Here is a 20,792-nt window from a genome sequence, read left to right as displayed (position 1 = left end):
GGCCGAATATGAGGCGGACAGCAGTGTTCTGGATCATTTTGAGTCTCCTGATGGTTTTTTTTGTGGAGCTTAAGTAAATGATATTGCAGTAGTCCAATATGCTAAGGATGGAGGATTGTACTAGCAGGCGGAATAAAGTGTCGTCAAAGTATTTTTTTTATGGTGCGGAGTTTCCAAAGCACCGAGATACTTTTTCTGAAGGTATTGTCCATGTGTTTGTCAAGGGATAGATGTTTGTCTAGTGTGACGCCCAGTATTTTTAGGTTTTGTTCAAGGGGGAAAACGGATCCTTTTACTTGAATTGTGGTGTCTTTGATTTTATCTTTGGGGGTTGCTAGGAAGAATTTTGTTTTATCCGGGTTTAGTTTTAGTCTGTATGATAACATCCAGTGTTCTATCTGATTGAGTATGCTTGAAAGGGAGGTAAGGAGCTCTGATGTGAAACTGGTTAGCGGGATGATTATAGTGATGTCATCTGCATAGATAAAAAATTTGAGCTTGAGGTTTTGCAGAAGGTTCACTAGGGAGGCGAGGTAGACGTTGAACAGGGTGGGAGACAGGGGGGAGCCCTGTGGCACGCCACAGGAGTTCTCCCAGCTATATGAGAAGGCGTTGTTTTTGAATACCCTGTATGATCTGTTCCGTAAGAACCCGTGGAACCAGTTAAGGACCTGGCCCGAGATGCCTGTGTAGGTGAGGCAGTCAAGGAGAATGTTGTGATCGACCGGGTCGAATGCACTGCTCAGGTCGAGTTGTACAATCAAGGCGCTGGAGCCTTGGCTGAAGAGTGTGTGAAGGTGGTCTAGGAGAGAGGCTATAATGGTTTCGGTGCTGTGGTCGGAGCGAAAGCCTGATTGATTGTCATTTAGGATATTGAATTTATCAAGGTATGTGGAAAGTTCGGCATTAACCAGCCCTTCTGCTATTTTGGTGAATAGCGGGATGCTTGCGATCGGTCTGTAGTTGGACGGGATATTGGGTGGTTCTTTTGTGTTTTTTATGATTGGGGTGATCAAGATGTGGCCTTGTTCTGCTGGGAAGCTTCCGGTAGATAGTAGGAGGTTAAACCATGCCAGCATATTTGCTTTGAAGTGGATTGGAGCCGTTTTCATAACGTTAGGGGGGCAGTTGTCTAGTCTACAAAAGGAGTTGGTATATTTGTTATAGAATTTGTTGAAGGATTGCCAATCGATAGTAGTGAATTGATCCCAGTTTAGGTCTGCTCTGGACCCCGGGTCTGGTTTGGAACTGTTGTTGTCTTGGAGGGTTGGAAAGTCCCCTTGGGGATTGGCAGGGGCAGTTATCGAAGATCTTAGTTTCAGTATTTTGGAGTTGAAGAAGTCGGCTAGGGAGTTGGCGGTTAGTGTGGGTTCTTTGTCACGGTTGTCGGTAACTGTCTCGAGATTGTAAAGATCGTTGACCAGTTTGAAGAGGTTACTACTGTTGATTGTGACATTTCCAATTTTTTGGGCATAAAAGTTTTTTCGTTTATCTTTGGTTAGGGTTTTGTAGTTTTTTAGTTTGAGTCTCCATGCTATTCTGTGCTCTTGGGTTCCAGATTTGGTCCATTGTCTCTCCGATTTTCTGAGGTCCTTTTTTGCCTGTAGTAGCTCTAGGTCAAACCAGCCCTCCTGGTTTGAGGATCTAATTCTGCTGGTTTTTAAGGGGGCTATTTCATTTAGAATGTTTGTGCTGTCTTTGATCCAGGTGGTCATGATTTGGTCCGCTTCTTCGTTTTGTTTTGTGATAGTTTCGTAGCGGGACCAGAATTCGTTCGGGTCGATCTTGCCTCTAGTGGTGTGGGTTTTGGTGTTTCTTGCTTTTCTGTTTATGGTGGTTTTTTGTTGGTAGTGAATGGAGAAGCTACAAAGTTTGTGGTCGGACCATAGGGAGTCTGTCCAGTTGTCTTGTTTCCACACGAATTTAGGAGTGATTGGTTCTTTGGCGGAGAAGGTCACCAGGTCTAACTGGTGACCTCTTTGGTGGGTTACGATGGGTGGGGGTTTGAAGTAACCTAGCTGCGAGATTAGTGACCAGAGGTCGGATATATCTGGCTGATCTGTTTGCTCTAGGTGAATGTTGATGTCACCGCATAGAAGGTTGTATGGGCTTGCTAAAGAGTTGGTTAATAAAAATTCAGCGAAGTCCTCCCTGGCTACCGTCCATTTTTTGGGGGGGATATAAAAGAGAGTGATTGTTAGAGAGGAGGCAAAGGCCTTTGAAGTTAGTGAGGTGGCTAGTATTTCTAGGTTGGGGGAGGATTTGGTGTTGAGTGTGGTGCAGTTTAGATGGTCTTTGAAGATCATTGCTAGGCCTCCTCCCCTTCCCCTGGTTCTGGCTAGGGACAAAATCTTGAAGCCTGGAGGGAGACAGTCTTTGATGATGATGTCTGTGTCTGATAGTAACCAGGTTTCAGCAAGTAGGACAAAGTCGGGATTGGTTTCGGTCAGCCAGTCTTTAATCAGGATGGATTTATTCCTCATCGATCTTATGTTTAGGTAGTAACCTTGAAGGTTCTGGTAGTTGGTGGGGTCCGTTGGGGAATTGTGGGAGTAGGCTAGTTTTTTCAGTGTTCTTTGTTTTTTCATGCGGTGCTTGATTGGTTGGTGGGGGGGGGAGGATTGGGGGATGGGAAAGGACCTGTGTTTAGGTGGTCGTGTGGTGTGAGAGGTGTGAGTGTGTGAGATCTGGGTTTTGCCAGACGGTATGAGGAATAGTGAACTGGGATGGGGGCAGAGTGTATTGGGTCGGCTGTGCAGATCTTGGTGGTGAGTAGGTAGAGTAGGAGTAGTATAGCGCATTGGTGAGAGTTGGACCAGGCCATAGTGGCGCACTTGGAGGGGAAAGGGATTGTTGATGGAAGTTTGTGAAGGTTTTTTTTTTGTTGTTGTTGTTGTGTCTTAACGGGTTGAAATGCTATTTGGATGGTGATCACTCAGTGGTGTCTATATGACCGACATGTAAGGAGAGGGGGGGTTTTGGCAGCTGTACTGTTGTATGGGGATAAAGGCAACTATGGTAGTTACGGGTTGGAGGATGCTACAAAGGTGCTATAATGTTACATACTTGCGGGTTAGAGGTTATTACTTAATAGCAGGTTGGAGGTTGTTACACAGTTAAACAATTGCAAGGCTACTGATCATATAGTTGTAGGGTTACACAGTTACAAGTTGAGTTAACAGCTATGCAATTATGAGACTATTGTCTATTGACACAGTTACAGGTTAAGTTAAAGGTTATACAATTACAAGACTGTTGACTATAGGGAGATATTTCAGTTTTAGTGATACTTATCAGGTAGGAGTTCTTGGTCCGGATTCGTAGTGCAGGTGTCCGGTCAATTAGGGGTCTGTTCAGTTTTTGGTTGGTTTTTTTTTTGGGGGGGGGGGTTTTCGGAGCTTGTCGGGTGGGTCTGCCTGGTTTAGATCCGTGGTTCCGGGGGACCAGTCGTGGAAGTAGGTCACTGCCTCTGTGTTCAGGATGGGAGGTTTGGTTGAGTGGTTCCTGAATGTGAGTCTAGCGTTTCCATGCAGGCACCTCTCGCCGGCACTTCGCAAAGGCGCGTGCTAAGGCGCACGTGCCTTAGTCATGCGCCTTCGTCAGCACGTCGAACAGCGGCGCGCCGTTGGTGCGACCTGCTTTAAGGTCGGGGCTCTCCTGTAGTTTCGGGAGGGGGCGGAGCAGTGCTCCCACGCTCCTCTCCCCTTGGCAACGGTGAGGGCTCGGCGGCCAGCAAGAAAAACAGTGCTGGGGCCGAGGGAAATGCCGGGCTCTGTAGGTGCGACCTGCTTTAAGGTCGGGGCTCTCCTGTAGTTTCGGGAGGGGGGCGGAGCAGTGCTCCCACGCTCCTCTCCCCTTGGCAACGGCGAGGGCTCGGCGGCCAGCAAGAAAAACAGTGCTGGGGCCGAGGGACGCTGAAAGGACATGGGGAAGATGGGGGGGGGAAGGACGCTAAAAGGAAATGGGGAAGACGGGGGGGAGAAGGACGCTGAAATGACATGGGGAAGACAGAGGGGGAGAAGGACGCTGAAATACATGGGGAAGACAAAGGGTGGAGAAGGATGCTGAAAGGACATGGGGAAGATGGGGGAGAGAAGGATGCTGAAAGGACATGGGGAAGACAGAGGGGGAGAAAGACACTGAAAGCACATGGGGAAGACAGAGGGGGGAGAAGGACGCTGACAGGACATGGGGAAGATGGGGGGGGAGAAGGACGCTGAAAGGAAATGGGGAAGAGAGAGTGGGGAGAAGATGCTGGCAGGGAAGAAGTCAGAAATGCCAGACTGGGGGGAGCGGAAGGAAGAAGATGGGTGCCAGATCAATTTGGAAGGGGGGAGAAAGGGAGAGGCACAGTAACAAAGCAAATGGAAGACGCAGAGAGAAGAGAGATAGTGGATGGAAGGAATTGAATGAGAACATGAGGAAAGCCTGCCCTTATTCAGTTAACCCTTGGGGCTCTTAGAAGACTGCAAAAACTCTCTCAGCTCTTGGAACACTTGTGTGCAATAATTTGGGTGAACTGCTTTTCTGTTGAATAAAGAAACCAGGCAAAACAAAGGTATTTCTCTCTACCATAAAGTGGCTGTTACAGGAACCCTGCACTGTTCAGCTGAGCTAAGTTTTAGAACAAGCCTTACAATACTAGAGACTGTTGTTTTCCTTGTTATTCTTTATTATACTGCAGTTGGGACTCATGGCTCTGCCCTTCGACAAAAGAACTGAAACATCTTTGTCAACTACGGCATTGATTTTGGCTGGTGTTATTTTTGAAAGCCTCATGGTTTCCTTTGTGCTGATCATATATTTTTTGTTTGAATGATGTTCTGAATGTTGAAAGTTCCAGACTACCAGAAAGCTGAGCTGGCAAGTGGCACTAAGTCAGGTCTGATAAAAGACCCCAGGGTTTGAAGTTTTGTCCAACTATATTAAGGATATATGCTGATGCTCATGTCTCTGGTGTGAGACCTCTATGTTGTACTGCATTCTCTGAGGATTTGTTACTACAAGAAATAGACTATTATTATTATGTCAGTTGTTTGGCCGCTGGCCTAAAAATAAAGCCACTGACTTTGACCTGCCTGACTGAGTCTTATTTTGAGAGGAAAAATTACAATTACTTATCTGTATTTCCAGGCCTAGACAGTTACCTGTGTCAAATCCAAGCCCTGAAGATTCCCCTGGTAGGAGAGGACACGCCAGGCCAGAATAATTGTCACTACCCAGTGACTCTCTGCAGCTGGCAGGGGTGTAGGTGTGACAAAGTGCATTACTGCACATTATTCTTCAATGATGCAATCTTGTAATGGAGTGTCCATTTTTCTGACCTCATGGCTGCCATATGACTAAAGGCCAAGTACTGCACTGTGCGTGGACTCCAACAGGCAATGTACGAGTACATATGTTGCATTTCGCTGGCTCTGTTCCGGTTATTGCATAATATAAAATGATTGCTTTCACTTGTGGGAAGGGAGGAACAGGGGGGGTTGGGGTTTGTGGGTGGTTGTACCTGACGCATGTCTTTGTCATGATGTACTTTGTTATGCGGATTTTTTGCCCATGTTCATTGTTTTCTGTAACTTGTTGTTTTCTCCGATTCTGCGGGTTTTTCATGTCAATAAAAATTGTTTACAATCTAAAATGATTGCCTTCAATTTTTGATTCACCCTTGTATTTGGAATTTCAAATATATTTGTCATATTTTGCCTGCTTTCTTTTGGCTGTCAAAAAGCAGACACACAATATTTAGACACTTGCTTATGTACTTCCTAAGCAATTTTCCTTTTAATACTGGCACGAAAACATTCACTTGTTTTGCAGCAATATGAGTTTCTGTAAATTGACAGTGACCTATAGGCTCCTCAGTCAGAGGACGAGCCTTATGCTGGAATTTCTTGGGGGAATTAGCACTGTTGAAATATCAGAGGTACAGTAATACCTTTATGGAAGTTTTGTGCTAAGCCTAGAATTACCAATAAAATCAACCTTTTGAGGAACTGAAGAAAATTCCTTAGGCCATTTCATCTTCAATTCCTAATTTTACTTCTCATAGCTCAGATCAGAGTGATAAAGTAAGGTTTTAGGGTGTTTTTTTTTTTCTTTCTGCCTTTTTTTTGTCCAGCAGTTTATTCATGTTCTTTTGGACTTACAGCTCAATCAGGACCAGTGTCTGTTAGACTATGGCACCAGGAATTTTTATTTGAAACTATCTGTGGGTTTTCTCCCAATACAGGTACAAGAACTTTTATCCAAAATCCATGGGACCAGGCGTGTTTCGGTTTGATAATATTAAGTCAGGCCTCTGACCTTTCTTGCTTCTCACTGCCACCCTGAGTGAAATCTGTAGCTCTTCTTTGCCACTTTCCAGCCCTCCAACCTGAATTGTGTTGGTTTCAGCTTGTGTCACTTTGCAGAAATTGACTACTTCTGGTTCGCATCACATTTCAGTTTTCGGAATTTCAGATAAAGGATCTTGTACCTGTATATTTTATATCCCTTTAATTACCTCATTCATTGCAGTGAAAGTCCTCAGCTGGTGCACACAAACCAAGGCTCTTTCCAGAACCAGGCTAAGTCCACTAGATGTGACCTTTGTGGAATAAGGGATATTTCCTATCCCCCCTAGGTCAAAGGCTTCCAAACTTTCTCAATTCATGGCACCTTTAATGTCCTATTATCTTTATGCCCAAGCCCTGCCAACTGAAGAGATCCACTTCCAAAGCTCCTCTTTCATGCTGCCTGAACAGTAGGGAATTTGGTGATATGCTTCAGTCACTGATGACAGCACTTCCACGCATGCTCAGCTCATGAATTGAGCAAGTACAAGAGTGCCGGTGCTGAAGCACTCTGCTGACTTCCTTTGCTCAGGCAGCATGTAGGGGGAGCTCTCTTCAGCTGACAGGACTTGGGCTTCCCTGCCAGACATTTTAAAGGGGGCCTTAAAACATCTGTTGTTTCCCCTGTGAGTTTGTTGCAGCGCCCCAGGGCACTGCGGTATTCGGTTTGGGAACCACTGCCCTAGGAGCTGTGAATACTATCTCTGCAGCATCCTTAGACCTGATTATCCCAGAGGGCAGAGTCCTAACCTCGGGAATAAATCCAGGCCTTCTGTATAGCATTTCACAGCGATGTTACTGAACCACTGGCACTGGGCCCTGCATAGGTGAGTTTTGAAAATAGCATGCTATTTGATCCATATAATAACTTATTGATGGTTTGATCTATTTAAATATTAGTCCCTTGTTTCCTTTAGTGAATGGTAAAGATAGGGAATGATTTATTTATTACTGAATTCAACTAATCTAATTGAGTGTGTTTTCAAAAAGAGTCTCTGAAAGAACATTCAAGAAGGTTTATTATCATTATGTTATAAACCTTGAGTATAGGAGATGTATGAAAGAAAAATTGTTTGTACATTGCATACCAAATGTACACAATGCTAATTTAGTACCATTGTGAGGCTGGCTACATTTTAAGCATAATAGAATGTGATTTATAATTATAGCTGAACATGTTGCAACAATGTAAACTTAAATATTGAATAATAACATTTCTGAAAATCTGTTTGTAATTTAAAATTGTAGGGCCCACCAATACTCAAGGGATTTATGCTCCTCATTTTGAGTGTTATGCTCTTAAAAATTTACTAAGGGTGAGCACACAAATTTGTACTCAAAAATTTCCCTAAAATTTAGGAGTATAAAAAGTGAGTGGTAATGGATTGATTTAGGGCAGGAAAAAGAAGTTTGGGGCTTAGCACTGATTTTCAGTACTAGCCTCATGAATCCAGGCAAACAAATGGCAGGCCTAAATTTATGAGCATAATTTTTAAGCTTCTAGATTATTTTGATTAATTTTCAGCTGAAAGTTTATGTAGCTAAAGTAGGGCACAAATTTACGGGGCTAACTTAAGAGCTTAGTATTTTCTGAATATCGGGCCTGTAGTATATTTATATCCTTTTATTCTGTTTAAAGTAAGTCAGTTGGCATTTAGCTATCTGAATTTGCTAAAAATCTGGTATGCAGTTTAACAAGTGAAAGTACATGATGAGCGTTAGTGATATCCACTACATAGGTTATGTCTCATGATCCCAAGTTTGCAAAACATTGTGACAAGGCCTCAGTGAGAGATGAAAAACTACTAAGGTATAGGTTCCACTTCCAATGTAAAAACATTAGGCAATAATGAGACTATTGATATAGATAAGACCCCATCTGGAGTGTTGTGCCCTATCTGTAGATGCCCCACCCTTATACAGGGTGGGCCACAGAAAAGTAGCCTGCCTCTAATACCGGTACCAGAAAGATGGTTCTCCCTGGAACAGCAAATAATGATTGTGGAAGGCTATGTCGAAGTGAATCGATTAAGAAAACGCAAGAGGCCTTCGCCAACAAGTACATAGGAACAAAACCACCAGCTAAACGTTGTATTCAGAGTCTGATTCAGAAATGGCGTCAAACCGGCTCTGTCGCAAACCTGAAGAAATCGAGGCCTCCATCAGTCCGGATGCCCGCAGTTGCCAATGACATTCAGCAATGGATTGCAATTAGCCCCTAAAAATCAACAGAGAAACTCTCTCAGCAATTTAAAGCAGAAAATGTATGCCAACAATCCACATACCCTGGATGAAGTCGAGGAAAACATCACGAACACTATCCACAGTATCACTGTTGAAGAGTTGCAAGCAGTATCATCCAACATGATCCGACGTGCCAGAAGGTACATAGATGTGAACAGGGACCACTTTCACCATCTGTTGTAACTTGTGGGTAAGTGAATAAAAACAATCCACTTGCTCGTTCATCTTGTCATTCTATCGCCTGTGGCGGGCTACTTTTCCATGGCCCACTCTGTATATAATGTAAATAGAGCACTCCCAGAGAAGGGCTACCAAGAGTTTGTACATCAATCCCCATTAAATGAAATTCAGCTACCTTAAAATTATAAACAGTGCACAAGCAACGAACGTTTTTCAGTAAAAGGAAGTTTTAGAGCAAGAATTATGATATGAGATTCAAAGGGGGTAGACTTGGGAGTAACATAAGAAAATATTTCTTCACAGAAAGGGTGGAGGATACATGGAACAGCCTCCCAGTGGAGGTCTTGAAGGCAAAAACAGTATCAGAATCCAAGAATACATGGGATAAGCACAGAGGACCCTTAGTTGCAAGGATGTGAAGGTAAAGCCTGAGATCGGGTAGGCTCTGTGGGATTGCATCAGGAATGGAAAATGAGCAGACTAGCTGGGCCTTGTAGTTTTTATCTGCTGTCATATCCAGTGTTTCTATGAGTGTCTTTTTGTGCTGGGAGAAATGAAAGGGGAGAGTCTTAATATTTAGTGAACTACATAGACAACACAAAAATAGGTCCTTAAATGTTGCCAGAAACATGAAACGATTGGTTTCTGCAGTTTGCTTTACAGTCATTTGTTTTGGGTTTTTAACTTTATTTTTACACATTTTGTTTTAATGAATTCTAGTTTCTACTGGGTCACTTGCTCAACAATACGCCCATCCTAATGCAGCGTTACATCCCCATCCTCCTCATCCTCAACCTTCTGTCACACCAACTGGACAACAGCAAAGCCAACATGCCAGTAGTCACCCTGCTCCCAGTCCAGTCCAGGTAAATAATCTGTAATTAGTTTAACTACATAATTAAATAGTTAGATTTTAACTTGGTTATGTACTGTATATGTTAAGTTTGTAAACCATCTTGAATGGATGTTTTATTCCAAAGAGAGGGTATATAAGGAGTATGTTCTTTTGTAAGGTACAGACTTTGTCAAAGAAAAAAAAGAACTGTAAATAGTCTTTGAAAGATTATTGATGCTGCTGTTTGTTTCACTAAAATGTTCAGCTTTAAAATCAGTGTACAGTTTATACCATTTCAAATGAGAGCTGATAAATCTAATTCTTCTATTTATTTTCCACCTGTTCTTTTTAACATTTATATAAACGATATTGCTGAAGGGTTATCGGGTAAGATTTGCCTCTTTGCGGATGATACCAAAATCTGCAATAGAGTAGACACACCGGATGGTGTAAATAACATGAAGAAAGACCTGGTGAAGCTTCAAGAATGGTCTGAAATTTGGCAGCTAAAATTTAATGCTAAGAAATACAAGGTCATGCATTTGAGCTGCAAAAACCCGAGAAAACAGTACAGTTTAGGGGGTGAAGAAATTATGTGCACGACAGAAGAGCGGGACTTGGGTGTGATTGTATGTGATGACTTTAAGGTGGCCAAACAGGTTGAAAAGGTGATGGTGAAAGCTAGAAGGATGCTAGGTTGCATAGGGAAAAGGTATGGCCAGTAGGAAAAAGGAGGTATTGATGCCCCTCTATAAGACTTTGGTGAGAGCTCATTTAGAATATTGTGTACAATTCTGGAGGCCACATCTTCAAAAAGATATAAAAAGGATGGAATCGGTCCAGAGGAAGGCTACTAAAATGGTATGTGGTCTTCATCATAAGGCGTATGGGGACAGACTTAAAGATCTCAATCTGTATACTTTGGAGGAAAGGCGGGAGAGGGGAGATATGATAGAGACGTTTAAATACCTACATAATGTAAATGTGCATGAGTCGAGTCTCTTTCATTTGAAAGGAAACTGCAATGAAGGGGCATAGGATGAAGTTAAGAGGTGATAGGCTCCTGAGTAATCTAAGGAAATACTTTTTTACAGAAAGGGTGGTAGATGCATGGAACAGTCTCCCAGAAGAGGTGGTGGAGACAGAGACTGTGACTGAATTCAAAAGGGCCTGGGAGAGAAAGGGATAATGGTTATTGCGGATGGGCAGACTAGATGGGCCATTTAGCTTTTACCTGCCGCCATGTTTCTATTTTATTTATTTATTTATTACATTACATTACATTACTGATTTCTATTCCGCCTCAACCTTGCAGTTCTGGGCGGATTACAAAAGAGACAACTGGACATTTCCAGGATAATTACAGAGAGAATTCTGGTCATTTCCAGGAAAAGTTACAAGAATAATGGAGCTGTATATTTCAAGAGCTACAAGATGCTGTACAAATAGGAAATAGTGCAGATCCAGTATATATACCGTTAGGGAAGCAGTTGACATGCTTGAGGCTAAAGAGAAGGGAACTGGTGAAGTGGGGAGGAGGGGGGAGTTGCGTTGAGGGGGGTCTGTTTGGGGTTAAGCCATCTGTATAAATTTTTTGAATCGGTGGGTTTTGATTTCTTTGCGAAAATATTTGTAGTCGTTTGTTGTTATCAGCAGGTTGGAGATAGTGTGGTTATTAGTTATTCAATTTTTAAATACCGTTCTCCCAAGGGAGCTCAGAATGGTTTACATGAATTTATTCAGGTACTCAAACATTTTACCCTGTCTGTCCTGGTGGACTCACAATTTATTTAATGTACCTGGGGCAATGGGGGGATTATGTGACTTGCCCAGGGTCACAAGAAGCAGCGTAGTTTTGAAACCACAACCCCAGGATGCAGAGGCTGTAGCTTTAACCACTGTGCTATAACTCCTAAACTCTGAGCTCCTAATACCTCTCATCACCATATTCCACTTCTGGCAGCATAGCTGTCCCTTCTCATTCAGAGCAACACAGTTGAGGAGGTACCTGAATGTCAACACAATAAAGACTTCTATTAAAATGTCTTCTTATATTCCAAAAGGGACTAAAAATGATAATAGGATCATCTTCTCATTCTAGATCTCTGTTCACTCAATGCTTACCTCAAGCATGAAAAACTTCAGGATGTTTTCACTCCCAACCAGTCTCCCTTTTCTGAGACCAACAAATAGCTGACCGCTTTACTTTCAGGGATTCCTACATCCACATTCCCTTTCATCCCGCTTACAGGTACTCACTTCGCTTCAAGTTCCTTATCCACTACTTCCAGTTCAAAGTGCTACCCTTTGGCCTTTCTTTGGTTCCACATGTGTTCATAAAAGTGGTAGCAGCACATCTGCACAGGAATCACCACTTTGTGTTTTTCTTACCTGATCAATTGGCACTTTGCTCTCATTCATAAGTGCTCACATAATCACCATCGCAGCACGTACTGTGGGACAGGATCCTGGCTAGACCTAGTTGCTTTGCCGAATCCCAGTCCCGAAGTTTAAATAAAAGTAGTGGACCACCGTTCTCAGTGCCTCCCAAGAATTGCACACTGAGATTTCCTGGTTGATTAAAACAAAACACTTTAATGGAAAACAAAACTCCAAACACACAATTTCAGAATTGGCACGAGCAAAAAGGACGGGCTTCCAGGAATTCAATTCATTCCTCTTAGAAAGCAAAATAAGTCCCACTTTAGCACAAACCATGCTTTCAAAGTCAGTCCAGTCCATCAACAAAAAAAGGTCCTTAACTTTTCCTTCTGGCCTTACTCATGGCCTAAGAGAACAGTACATGGACCAAACACTTGTTCACTATAAACGCTCTCCCTGGCTCTGGCTGTGGCCCTGTTGGGTAGAGCCGAATCCCCAACAGGCTGGGAGGAGATGAGCCCGTACACCACAGGTGTTACCACCCTCCCAAAATACAGGCTCTGGTTTTCCTTCTTCAACTCCCAGCATAAGTCAGAGCAGTGCACAAGCTGCTCCAAAAACATAAACTCAAAACTCCCCTGAAGGAAAAGAAAAACTGCTTGGCTTAACAGCCTACTCACAATCCATTAAGGGTTCTTCCCAGTTAGGCAAGACATAGTCCTCCTGGCACTCCATGTCATAGTCCTCAGGCTGGGCTTCTGCAATTGGTTTGGTCTGGCTGGCTTCCAGTTCCTCCATTTCCCAATCCTCAGGGAAACTTCCTTGTGCTGGCCATGGTTCAGCTGGAAGGACTGGCTTCCTTCCCAGCTTCTGCTCAGCTCCTTGTCCTAGCTGTCTCTCCTCTCTATCTGACGAGGAAAGCTCAGTAAATGGGAGCCTCGGCAACAAGCCATGTCCCCCTGCTAGCAAGGTTAGACAAACTCTTAAAGGGCCCTGCCTTCTCAATATCAGCCTGAGCTCTGGACACTCTTAAAGGGGCGGGTTCCTTCCTAAAGTTGTGAACAGGATTTTCACACTGATCAGGATGTTTCCTAAACCTGGTCACAGAGTTTTTACTGGGGCTTACGGGGACTTTCTCCTTGATTCTAGTAGGTCTAGCCAGATTCCTGTCACAGTACCTACCCACCCGAAGTAAGACACTACACCTAAGCAGTTCTCCACATCTACCTGCATACCTTATCTTGTACCTGCTAAGTTACATGGCTTCATCTTGCATGCATAACTGCACATGCGGCCCTTGATGTGACCAACACAGTCACTCTTTGGTCACATTCCACTACCAAACTCAGTCATAGAGTCTCTTCAGTGGTGGATCCACTTTCTTCTCAAGGAGGGTTGCCTGTTCCAATCTCGTCTGCCTCACTTTACCATTACATCAGCTGCCTCCAACACAGGCTGGGGAGCACATTTTGGTCCCTTCAAGACCCAGGGTCATCGGGAGCCCAGCAGAGCTACATCTGCACATTGTATACAATTGTGGAGGCCGCGCTTTCAAAAAGATATAAAAAGGATGGAGTCAGTCCAGAGGAAGATTTCTAAAATGGTGCGTGGTCTTCGTCATAAGGCATATGGGGACAGACTGAAAGATCTCAATCTGTATACTTTGGAGGAAAGGCGGGAGATATGATAGAGATGTTTAAATACCTACATGGCGTAAATGCGCATGAGTCGAGTCTTTCATTTGAAAGGAAGCTCTGGAATGAGAGGGCATAGGATGAAGTTAAGAGGTGATAGACTCAGGAATAATATAAGGAAATACTTTTTTTACAGAAAGGGTGGTAGATGCGTGGAACAGTCTCCCAGAAGAGGTGGTGGAGACAGAGACTGTGCCTGATTTTAAGAAAGCCTGGGATAGGCACGTGGTATCTCTTAGAGGAAGAGATAATGGATACTGTGGATGGGCAGACTAGATGAGCCATTTGGCCTTTATCTGCTATCATGTTTCTATGTAACTATGTCTCATGTTCTATGCCTGGTGAACCTTCCATCCATACAAACAGACAGCCAGGTAGCAATATTCTACGTCAACAAGCAGGAAAATTCAAGATCCCTGTTCCTCTGCAGGGAGGCATACTACCTCTGGTGCTTTGCTCTGTCCTTCCAAGTGGACTTCCAAGCAGTTCACGTCCTAGGTCAATCAGTTGTATTAGTGAATTCACTTAGTCGCAAACTCAAACCTCAGAAGTGGTCCCTAGACACTGCACTTCTCTAAACACCGTTCCAGCGATGGGGAACCCAGTTATAGACCTCTTTACCTCAACGGACACGCAAAGTGCCCACAATATTGTTCCCTCCAACTAGCATAACGAGAAATCAAATGTGATGTCTCTACTATTCCTTGGGTAAAGAACTCTGACATGCCTTTCCAATAGGGTCCTTCAGAAAATCATCTAAGACTGCACATCTCATCCTGTTTGCTCCTCGATGGACCAGACAGCTCCGATTTCCTCTTCTTCTGGACATTCTCAAAGCTCCTCCATTTCCATTTAAAACCATGGGCTCGGGGCAACAGAGCAGGAGAATCAGGTCGGCAAAAGCAGGAGAGTCGGGGCGGCAAAGTAGGAGAGGCAGGAAAGAATGGGAGTAACTGGTCCTCAGCAGTCGCTGCTTCTTGATCAGCCAGCCCAGTCGGAGTTCCTGAATTTTGTTTAGTGAATGAAGGCCCTTCCTACTTTGAATGCCATTTCCTCTCATTTGCATGCGCAGATCGGATCAGGTACGGGAGGAAGGTTAGTGAATCGGGTCATGGTTGCAAAGTGGTCGGGACACGATCGGTGGGCTTAGTGAATCTAGGCCTTAGTTAGGATGCCATATTTTTCTCCACTACAGCTTATCAGATAGCTTAGAACCAGACACAACTATTAGATTCATTATCATTAGTTACCAGTCCGTTTAGATACCTAAAAAGGTACCTGAGCTCCTGAATTCAAAAGGCATTCTGTTCTATGCCTTAAGTCTCCTCAATGTCTAAAAATAGTGGCTCCATACTTAAGCAGGCACTTTTCTCACAGCCATTACGTAAGTGTGCATAATCAGTAAACTCCAAGTACTAGTGTCTTACTATCCTTTTACTAAATTCTGTCCTAATCATGTCCAACTGTGCGCACACCCAGAATTCCTAACAAAAGTAGTTTGGAATTTCCACCTCAATCAGAATATTGTTCTACCATCCTTCTTCCATTTTCCATATCCCCCATTAGCGGAACAATGTCTTTATATGTTAGACTGCAGAAGAGCACTTCTGTTTTCACCTCCAAGAAACTGCAGCCATCAGTCCTACTAATCACTTCAACCCTACCAATCCGGGTCAACCGGATCTCCATGTGAATTTGCCACCACAACAAATTCAATTACAGAAAAATAAATATATATACTGTGTGTGTGTGTATGTATATATATATATATATATATATATATATACATACAGTCAAACCTCGGTTTGTGAGTAACCTGGTTTGCAAGACGAGCAAAACAATCTTGCAAAACTTGTCTCGCAAACCGAGTGTTGATTCGATTTGCGAGCACCCCTCCCCCCCTCGAGAACCGGCATCGCTCCCCCCCCCGCTCGAACCGGCAACCCCCCCCCCCCCCCGCCCGAACAACTTGAAACTTACCCCCCGTCTGGCACCGGCACGCAGCCCACAGGACGTGCCGGTGCCGCTTGAAGAACTTCCTGCTTCTGCCGGGCCTTGAGCATTCATCTGCGCATGCTCAAAGCCTTCTAATTCTCCCTCTCGCTGAGATTCTTGGAGATATACGGTTTTCTGGCAGGATTAGCACCTGCAGTTTATGTGCTACAGCTTCTTCAGTGACAAACCTTCCATTAAGACTGGTACAAGATGTTTTTCAAAGCAGCAACTTGGTACTCTGTTAATGCATTTAATAAGCTTTTCTGCCTAGACCAGGGCAAAGCACAAGACATTAGTTTTGGACAGTCTGTCTTAATCAAATTATTTGTTCCTTGCCTTATCACCTCCTCTCTAATATACATTGTAGCTAGGGCTCACCGTCAAGTGTGGTTGCATATCCGTTGCTTGTCTCTGGAGAAAGCAAAGTTGCTTACCTGTTACAGGGGTTCTCCATAGACAGCAGGAGAATGCAGCCACACTTACCCTCCCACCATCCCCATTACGATATACATATTTTCCAGCTAGAGACAAAACTGACAGACAAGGGGAGGAGCTTTGGAAGGCAGGAGTCCCTGCACATGCCCAGTAAGCCAAAAGCTTACTGTAGCTAGATGAGAGCACCAGCACATCAAGTGTGCCTGCATTCCCCTGGTGTCTGCGGAGAATTCCTATTACAGATAAGCAACTTCACTTTCTGTTTGATGCCACAGTATATCACACCACCATGCCAGTAGTCACATTCATTATCCACACTCAAATGCGCCTACTTAAATATCAGAGCGCTAGGTCCAAAAACAGAGCTTATAAAAACCTAGATAACACAAGAAAACCTGGACTGTCTTTTCCTCACAGAAACCTGGTTAACCTCCGACTCAGACTCCAGAATAGCTGAAGTCTGCCTACAAGGATACAAAATTACAGTGGTCTGCAGAGGAAAAAAAAGAGGCGGAGGCCTAGCAATCTTAATCAAACAAGATCTAACCCTTAATTTAATTGAGAAAACATCTAACCCGTACATGGACCTTTTAGCTTGCCAACTCTCCAGCACCACACTAAAAGACACACTAAACTGCATGCTCTGCTACATAGCGCCGGGAAACTGGTCTTTAGCAAGAACCGAAGTGGAAGACTTCATATACCAAAACTCACTAATAGCAACCTACAATTTACTCCTAGGAGACCTAAATCTACACCTAGATGATCAATCATCCAAACAAGTAGACAACTTTCTCTCATTTCTCAAAGCCTTATCCTTCCAAATGCTAAATCCACAAACAACTCATGAAAAAGACCACCAACCTGATATTGCAGCCTTCATGACCCACCAACCATCTTTAACAGAAATTCATACATCTAACGGAACATGATCCAGAGCCATCTGGTCAGACCACTACACCTATACTTTCAATATCAACTGGACCAAAAACAACAAAAAAACTATAACAAAAACTTAATAAAGTAACATACACCTCACGCAAACACATCGAATCCTCCATATTCTGGTCTAAAATAGATGAAACTATTCTAGAAAACAACCCCGAGGACTTCATCTTACATTGGGAAAAACTTTGCTCCAACACCCTTGATGATTTAGCCCCACTGCAAACCAAATCCAGACCCAGCAGGAGATCAGTAAATGGTTCGACTCCGAACTGCTACAACTCAAAAGACAATGTAGACGACTAGAGAGAAAATGGAGAAAACCGAACTCGGATCATACAAAATCCGCCTGGAAAAAAATCAACAAACAATACAAATTACAATTAAAGGACAAGAGAAAAGCACACTACACCAACCTAATAGGCACTGAAACCCAAGACACCAAAAAACTATTCCAAATTCTAAAAATCCTAACCGACACCAAATCCTACCTGACCACTAACAATACTACCCCCACCTTCAGCCACTCTATTAGCAAAACACTTCCAAAATAAAATTACCAATGCAAGAGCTACCCTCAATGACACCTCTACCCATCCTAACGAATTCACAATTCTCCCCATAGATAGAGATTCTACTGCAGCAGATAGAATATGGTCTCAATTCCCCAACATACAATGGCCCGAATTCAACAAATACTACAAAAAATACAGCCATGCATCCTGTGACCTCAATAACTGTCCACCATATCTCCTAAAAACATCCAGCACAAAATTCCGTGCTTTTCTTCTAAACTGGATACAAATCTCACTAATAAACGGCCACTACCCTACCAACCTCAGCGAAATCATCATCACCCGATCCTCAAAGACCCCAAAGGACCGATAGACCAAACAGCCAACTACAGACCCATTGCCTCTATTCCACTCTACGTCAAAATAATAGAAGGACTAGTTGCCAAATTCCTCTCCAATTACCTAGAAAACCATAACATACTCCATCCCACACAATCCAGCTTCAGAAACAACTTCAGCATGGAAACACTACTAGGATCTCTCTTGGACACAGCCAGACAACATCTCAGCACAGGAAAAAAAATGATGCTCATACAACTAGACCTTACCACTGCATTCGACTTGGTGGACCATAACATTCTACTACAAATCCTGGATACAATAGGTATCACAGATAAAGTATACACATGGTTTGAAGGATTCCTTAAATCAAGAACCTATAGAGAAAAATCAGACAAACAAAAATCTGAACCTTGGTCAAACCCCTGCGGAGTTCCCCAAGGATCCCCTCTATCCCCGACTCTCTTCAATCTCTATACAGCCTCCCTCATCTCTCACCTGGACAAACAAGGCATAACCTCCTACAGCTATGCCGATGACATTACCATTCTCATACCATTCGATCAACCTGAACTCTCCATGACGAACACAATATACCAAACACTAAAATCAATAGCAACCTGAATGAAAGATCACAAACTGAAACTGAACCCAGATAAAATGAAATTCATCCTCCTAGAAAACAACAAAATACCAACCATAACCAAAATTGAAATCAACGCAATCAACTGCCCCATACAAACCACCCTAAAATTGCTAGGAATAACTATCGACAGATGCTGCACCATGCAACCGCAAATCAATAAAACAATACAAAAGTCATTCTTAGTCATGAGAAACTTAAAACAAGTTCGGAAATTCTTCGAGAAAACTCAATTCCAGCTCATAGTTCAGTCCTTAATACTAGGCCTACTTGACTACTGTAATATCCTCTACCTCCCATGCCCTACAACCATAACAAAACTACTACAAACTATCCAAAACACAGCACTAAGACTCATCTACTCATTAAAGAAGCATGATCACATTACAGAAGCATATCTCCAATCGCACTGGCTACCGATCCCAGCAAGAATACAATTTAAATTCTACTGCCTACTATTTAAGACTTTATACGGAGACAGTCCAAACTACCTGAATAACCGCCTCATCCACAACACCGCAACCAGACATAGGAAAACTCACACCCCATTCTCATACCCCCCAATTAAGGAGGTCAAACGGAAAAAACTATATGATGGCCTTCTGGCCACTCAAGCAGCCAAACTAGACAACCAAATCGCCAATCTACTGACGGCATCCCTCGACTACAAGACTTTTAGAAAATAAATAAAGACCATACTCTTCAAGAAAACTCTGAAAAAAGAAATAATACCGCAAGTCTCAAACTCCACCTCTCACTAAAGCCAACTACCCCAAACAAATAACCTTACCCATTTCTTACTCTTTTTGAAAATGACCATTTTTTTTGTTGTAAGTTCTTGTTGTAATACATCTTGGATAATTCTTTTGTAATCCGCCTTGAACTGCAAGGTAATGGCGGAATAGAAATCCCTAATGTAATGTAATGTAATAATGGTTAAACCGATCTAACCATATTGCTGCTTATATTTTAATTTCAACATTAAGATATCTTCATAGAGACACTCAAAGTATATGATATTAATATGATATAAAATATACTTGATTCTGATCTCTCTGCCATTTTTGGAACAGACTGTAAAAATTTGCTTGTCACTGGCCTTCTCAACTCAGCTCATCCTGACTTTCAGGTTCAAACCATAGGCATCTGCCCCATATTGGCCTTATTTTGGAGTAGTTGTCTAAGTGCCGCTCCTGCCCATCTTAACAAATCAGCCAAGAGATCAATCTATTTTGATTTTATCCTTTTCCTTATGAAGATTCTCTGTGTTTACCCCATGCATTTTTTTTTGAATCGTGTCACTTTTTTGGTCTTCACCAGTTCTTCCAGGCAGCTATTCCAGTCATCCATCACCCTCTCTGCAGAGAATGTAAAACATTTTTATCCACTGAGTACCAGTGGTCATAATTTACTAGTAATTCTGTGGTAACTGAAAAATGATTGTAGTAAATGGATACTTGTGTTGGACTTGTCCAGCAATTTGTTATTAGAGGTCAGAGCAACATTTCTCAAGCTTATCATGCAGTACCTCTTAGTCTGGTTTTCAGGAAGTCCTCAATAAATATGTATGAGAGATTTGCAATCACTGCCTCCTTTGCATGAAAATCTCTCCCATGTATATTCATTGTGAATATCTGGGTATAGCCACAAATGGATCTGGAGCCCCTTCACTTTTGCCTCAGATTTCCCCAGCAACTTGGCTCACTATTGCTTCTTAACTACACTGCACAGCAGTAGCGTACTAAGGGGGCGGGGGGGCGGTCCGCCCCGGGTGCCAGCCCTGAGGGGGGTGCTCCCGGCCTTGCCATTCAGTCCCCCCACCCCCGAAGGACTGCTCGCCCCCCTGGCCTCCCTGCACCACCTATGAAGCAGCCCGCAGCGGGATCGTGATGTCAGCGATCCCTGAGCTGCTTCGGCGCTGCTTCCTGCGCCGCGGTCCCGCCCCTCCCCTCCTCTGACATCAGAGAAGGGGCGGGACCGCGGCGGAGGAAGCAGCTCCGAAGCAACAAAGGGATCGCTGACATCGCGATCCCGCTGCGGGCTGATTCAGGTGGTGCAGTCCTTCGGGGGGGACTGAACTCAAGGCCGGGAGCACCCGCTCAGGGCCTGATTTAGGTGGTGCAGGGAGGCCAGAGGGGGCGAGCGGTCCTTCTGGGTGGGGCGGGCCGGCAGGCAGGCCTTCAAGGGGGAGGGAGGGGTGACAGGCAGGCAGGCCTTCAAGGGGGGGGGACAGGCAGGCCTTCAAAGGGGAGA

General features: G+C 43.6%; 1 protein-coding gene across 16 annotated transcripts in view; it reads left to right on the top strand.

Moving 5' to 3' along the window:
• The window catches only part of ATXN2 (ataxin 2), a 735,162-nt gene that overhangs the window by 676,542 nt on the left and 37,828 nt on the right, over window positions 1–20,792 (top strand). For 15 of the 16 annotated variants that reach the window (XM_033955181.1, XM_033955177.1, XM_033955169.1 and 12 more), the window contains one exon: window positions 9,477–9,622. In XM_033955181.1, coding sequence (XP_033811072.1) covers window positions 9,477–9,622 — 146 coding nt within the window. Of the gene's footprint in view, window positions 1–9,059; window positions 9,178–9,476; window positions 9,623–20,792 lie in introns of those variants that run through there. The other variant, XM_033955182.1, reaches the window with a different exon arrangement.

Source organism: Geotrypetes seraphini, chromosome 8 (genome assembly GCF_902459505.1).
Source record: "Geotrypetes seraphini chromosome 8, aGeoSer1.1, whole genome shotgun sequence".
In the NCBI taxonomy this organism is placed as follows: Eukaryota; Metazoa; Chordata; class Amphibia; order Gymnophiona; family Dermophiidae; genus Geotrypetes; species Geotrypetes seraphini.
The sequence above is the reverse complement of the archived record's forward strand: the minus strand, read 5'-3'. Positions and strand labels throughout refer to the sequence as shown.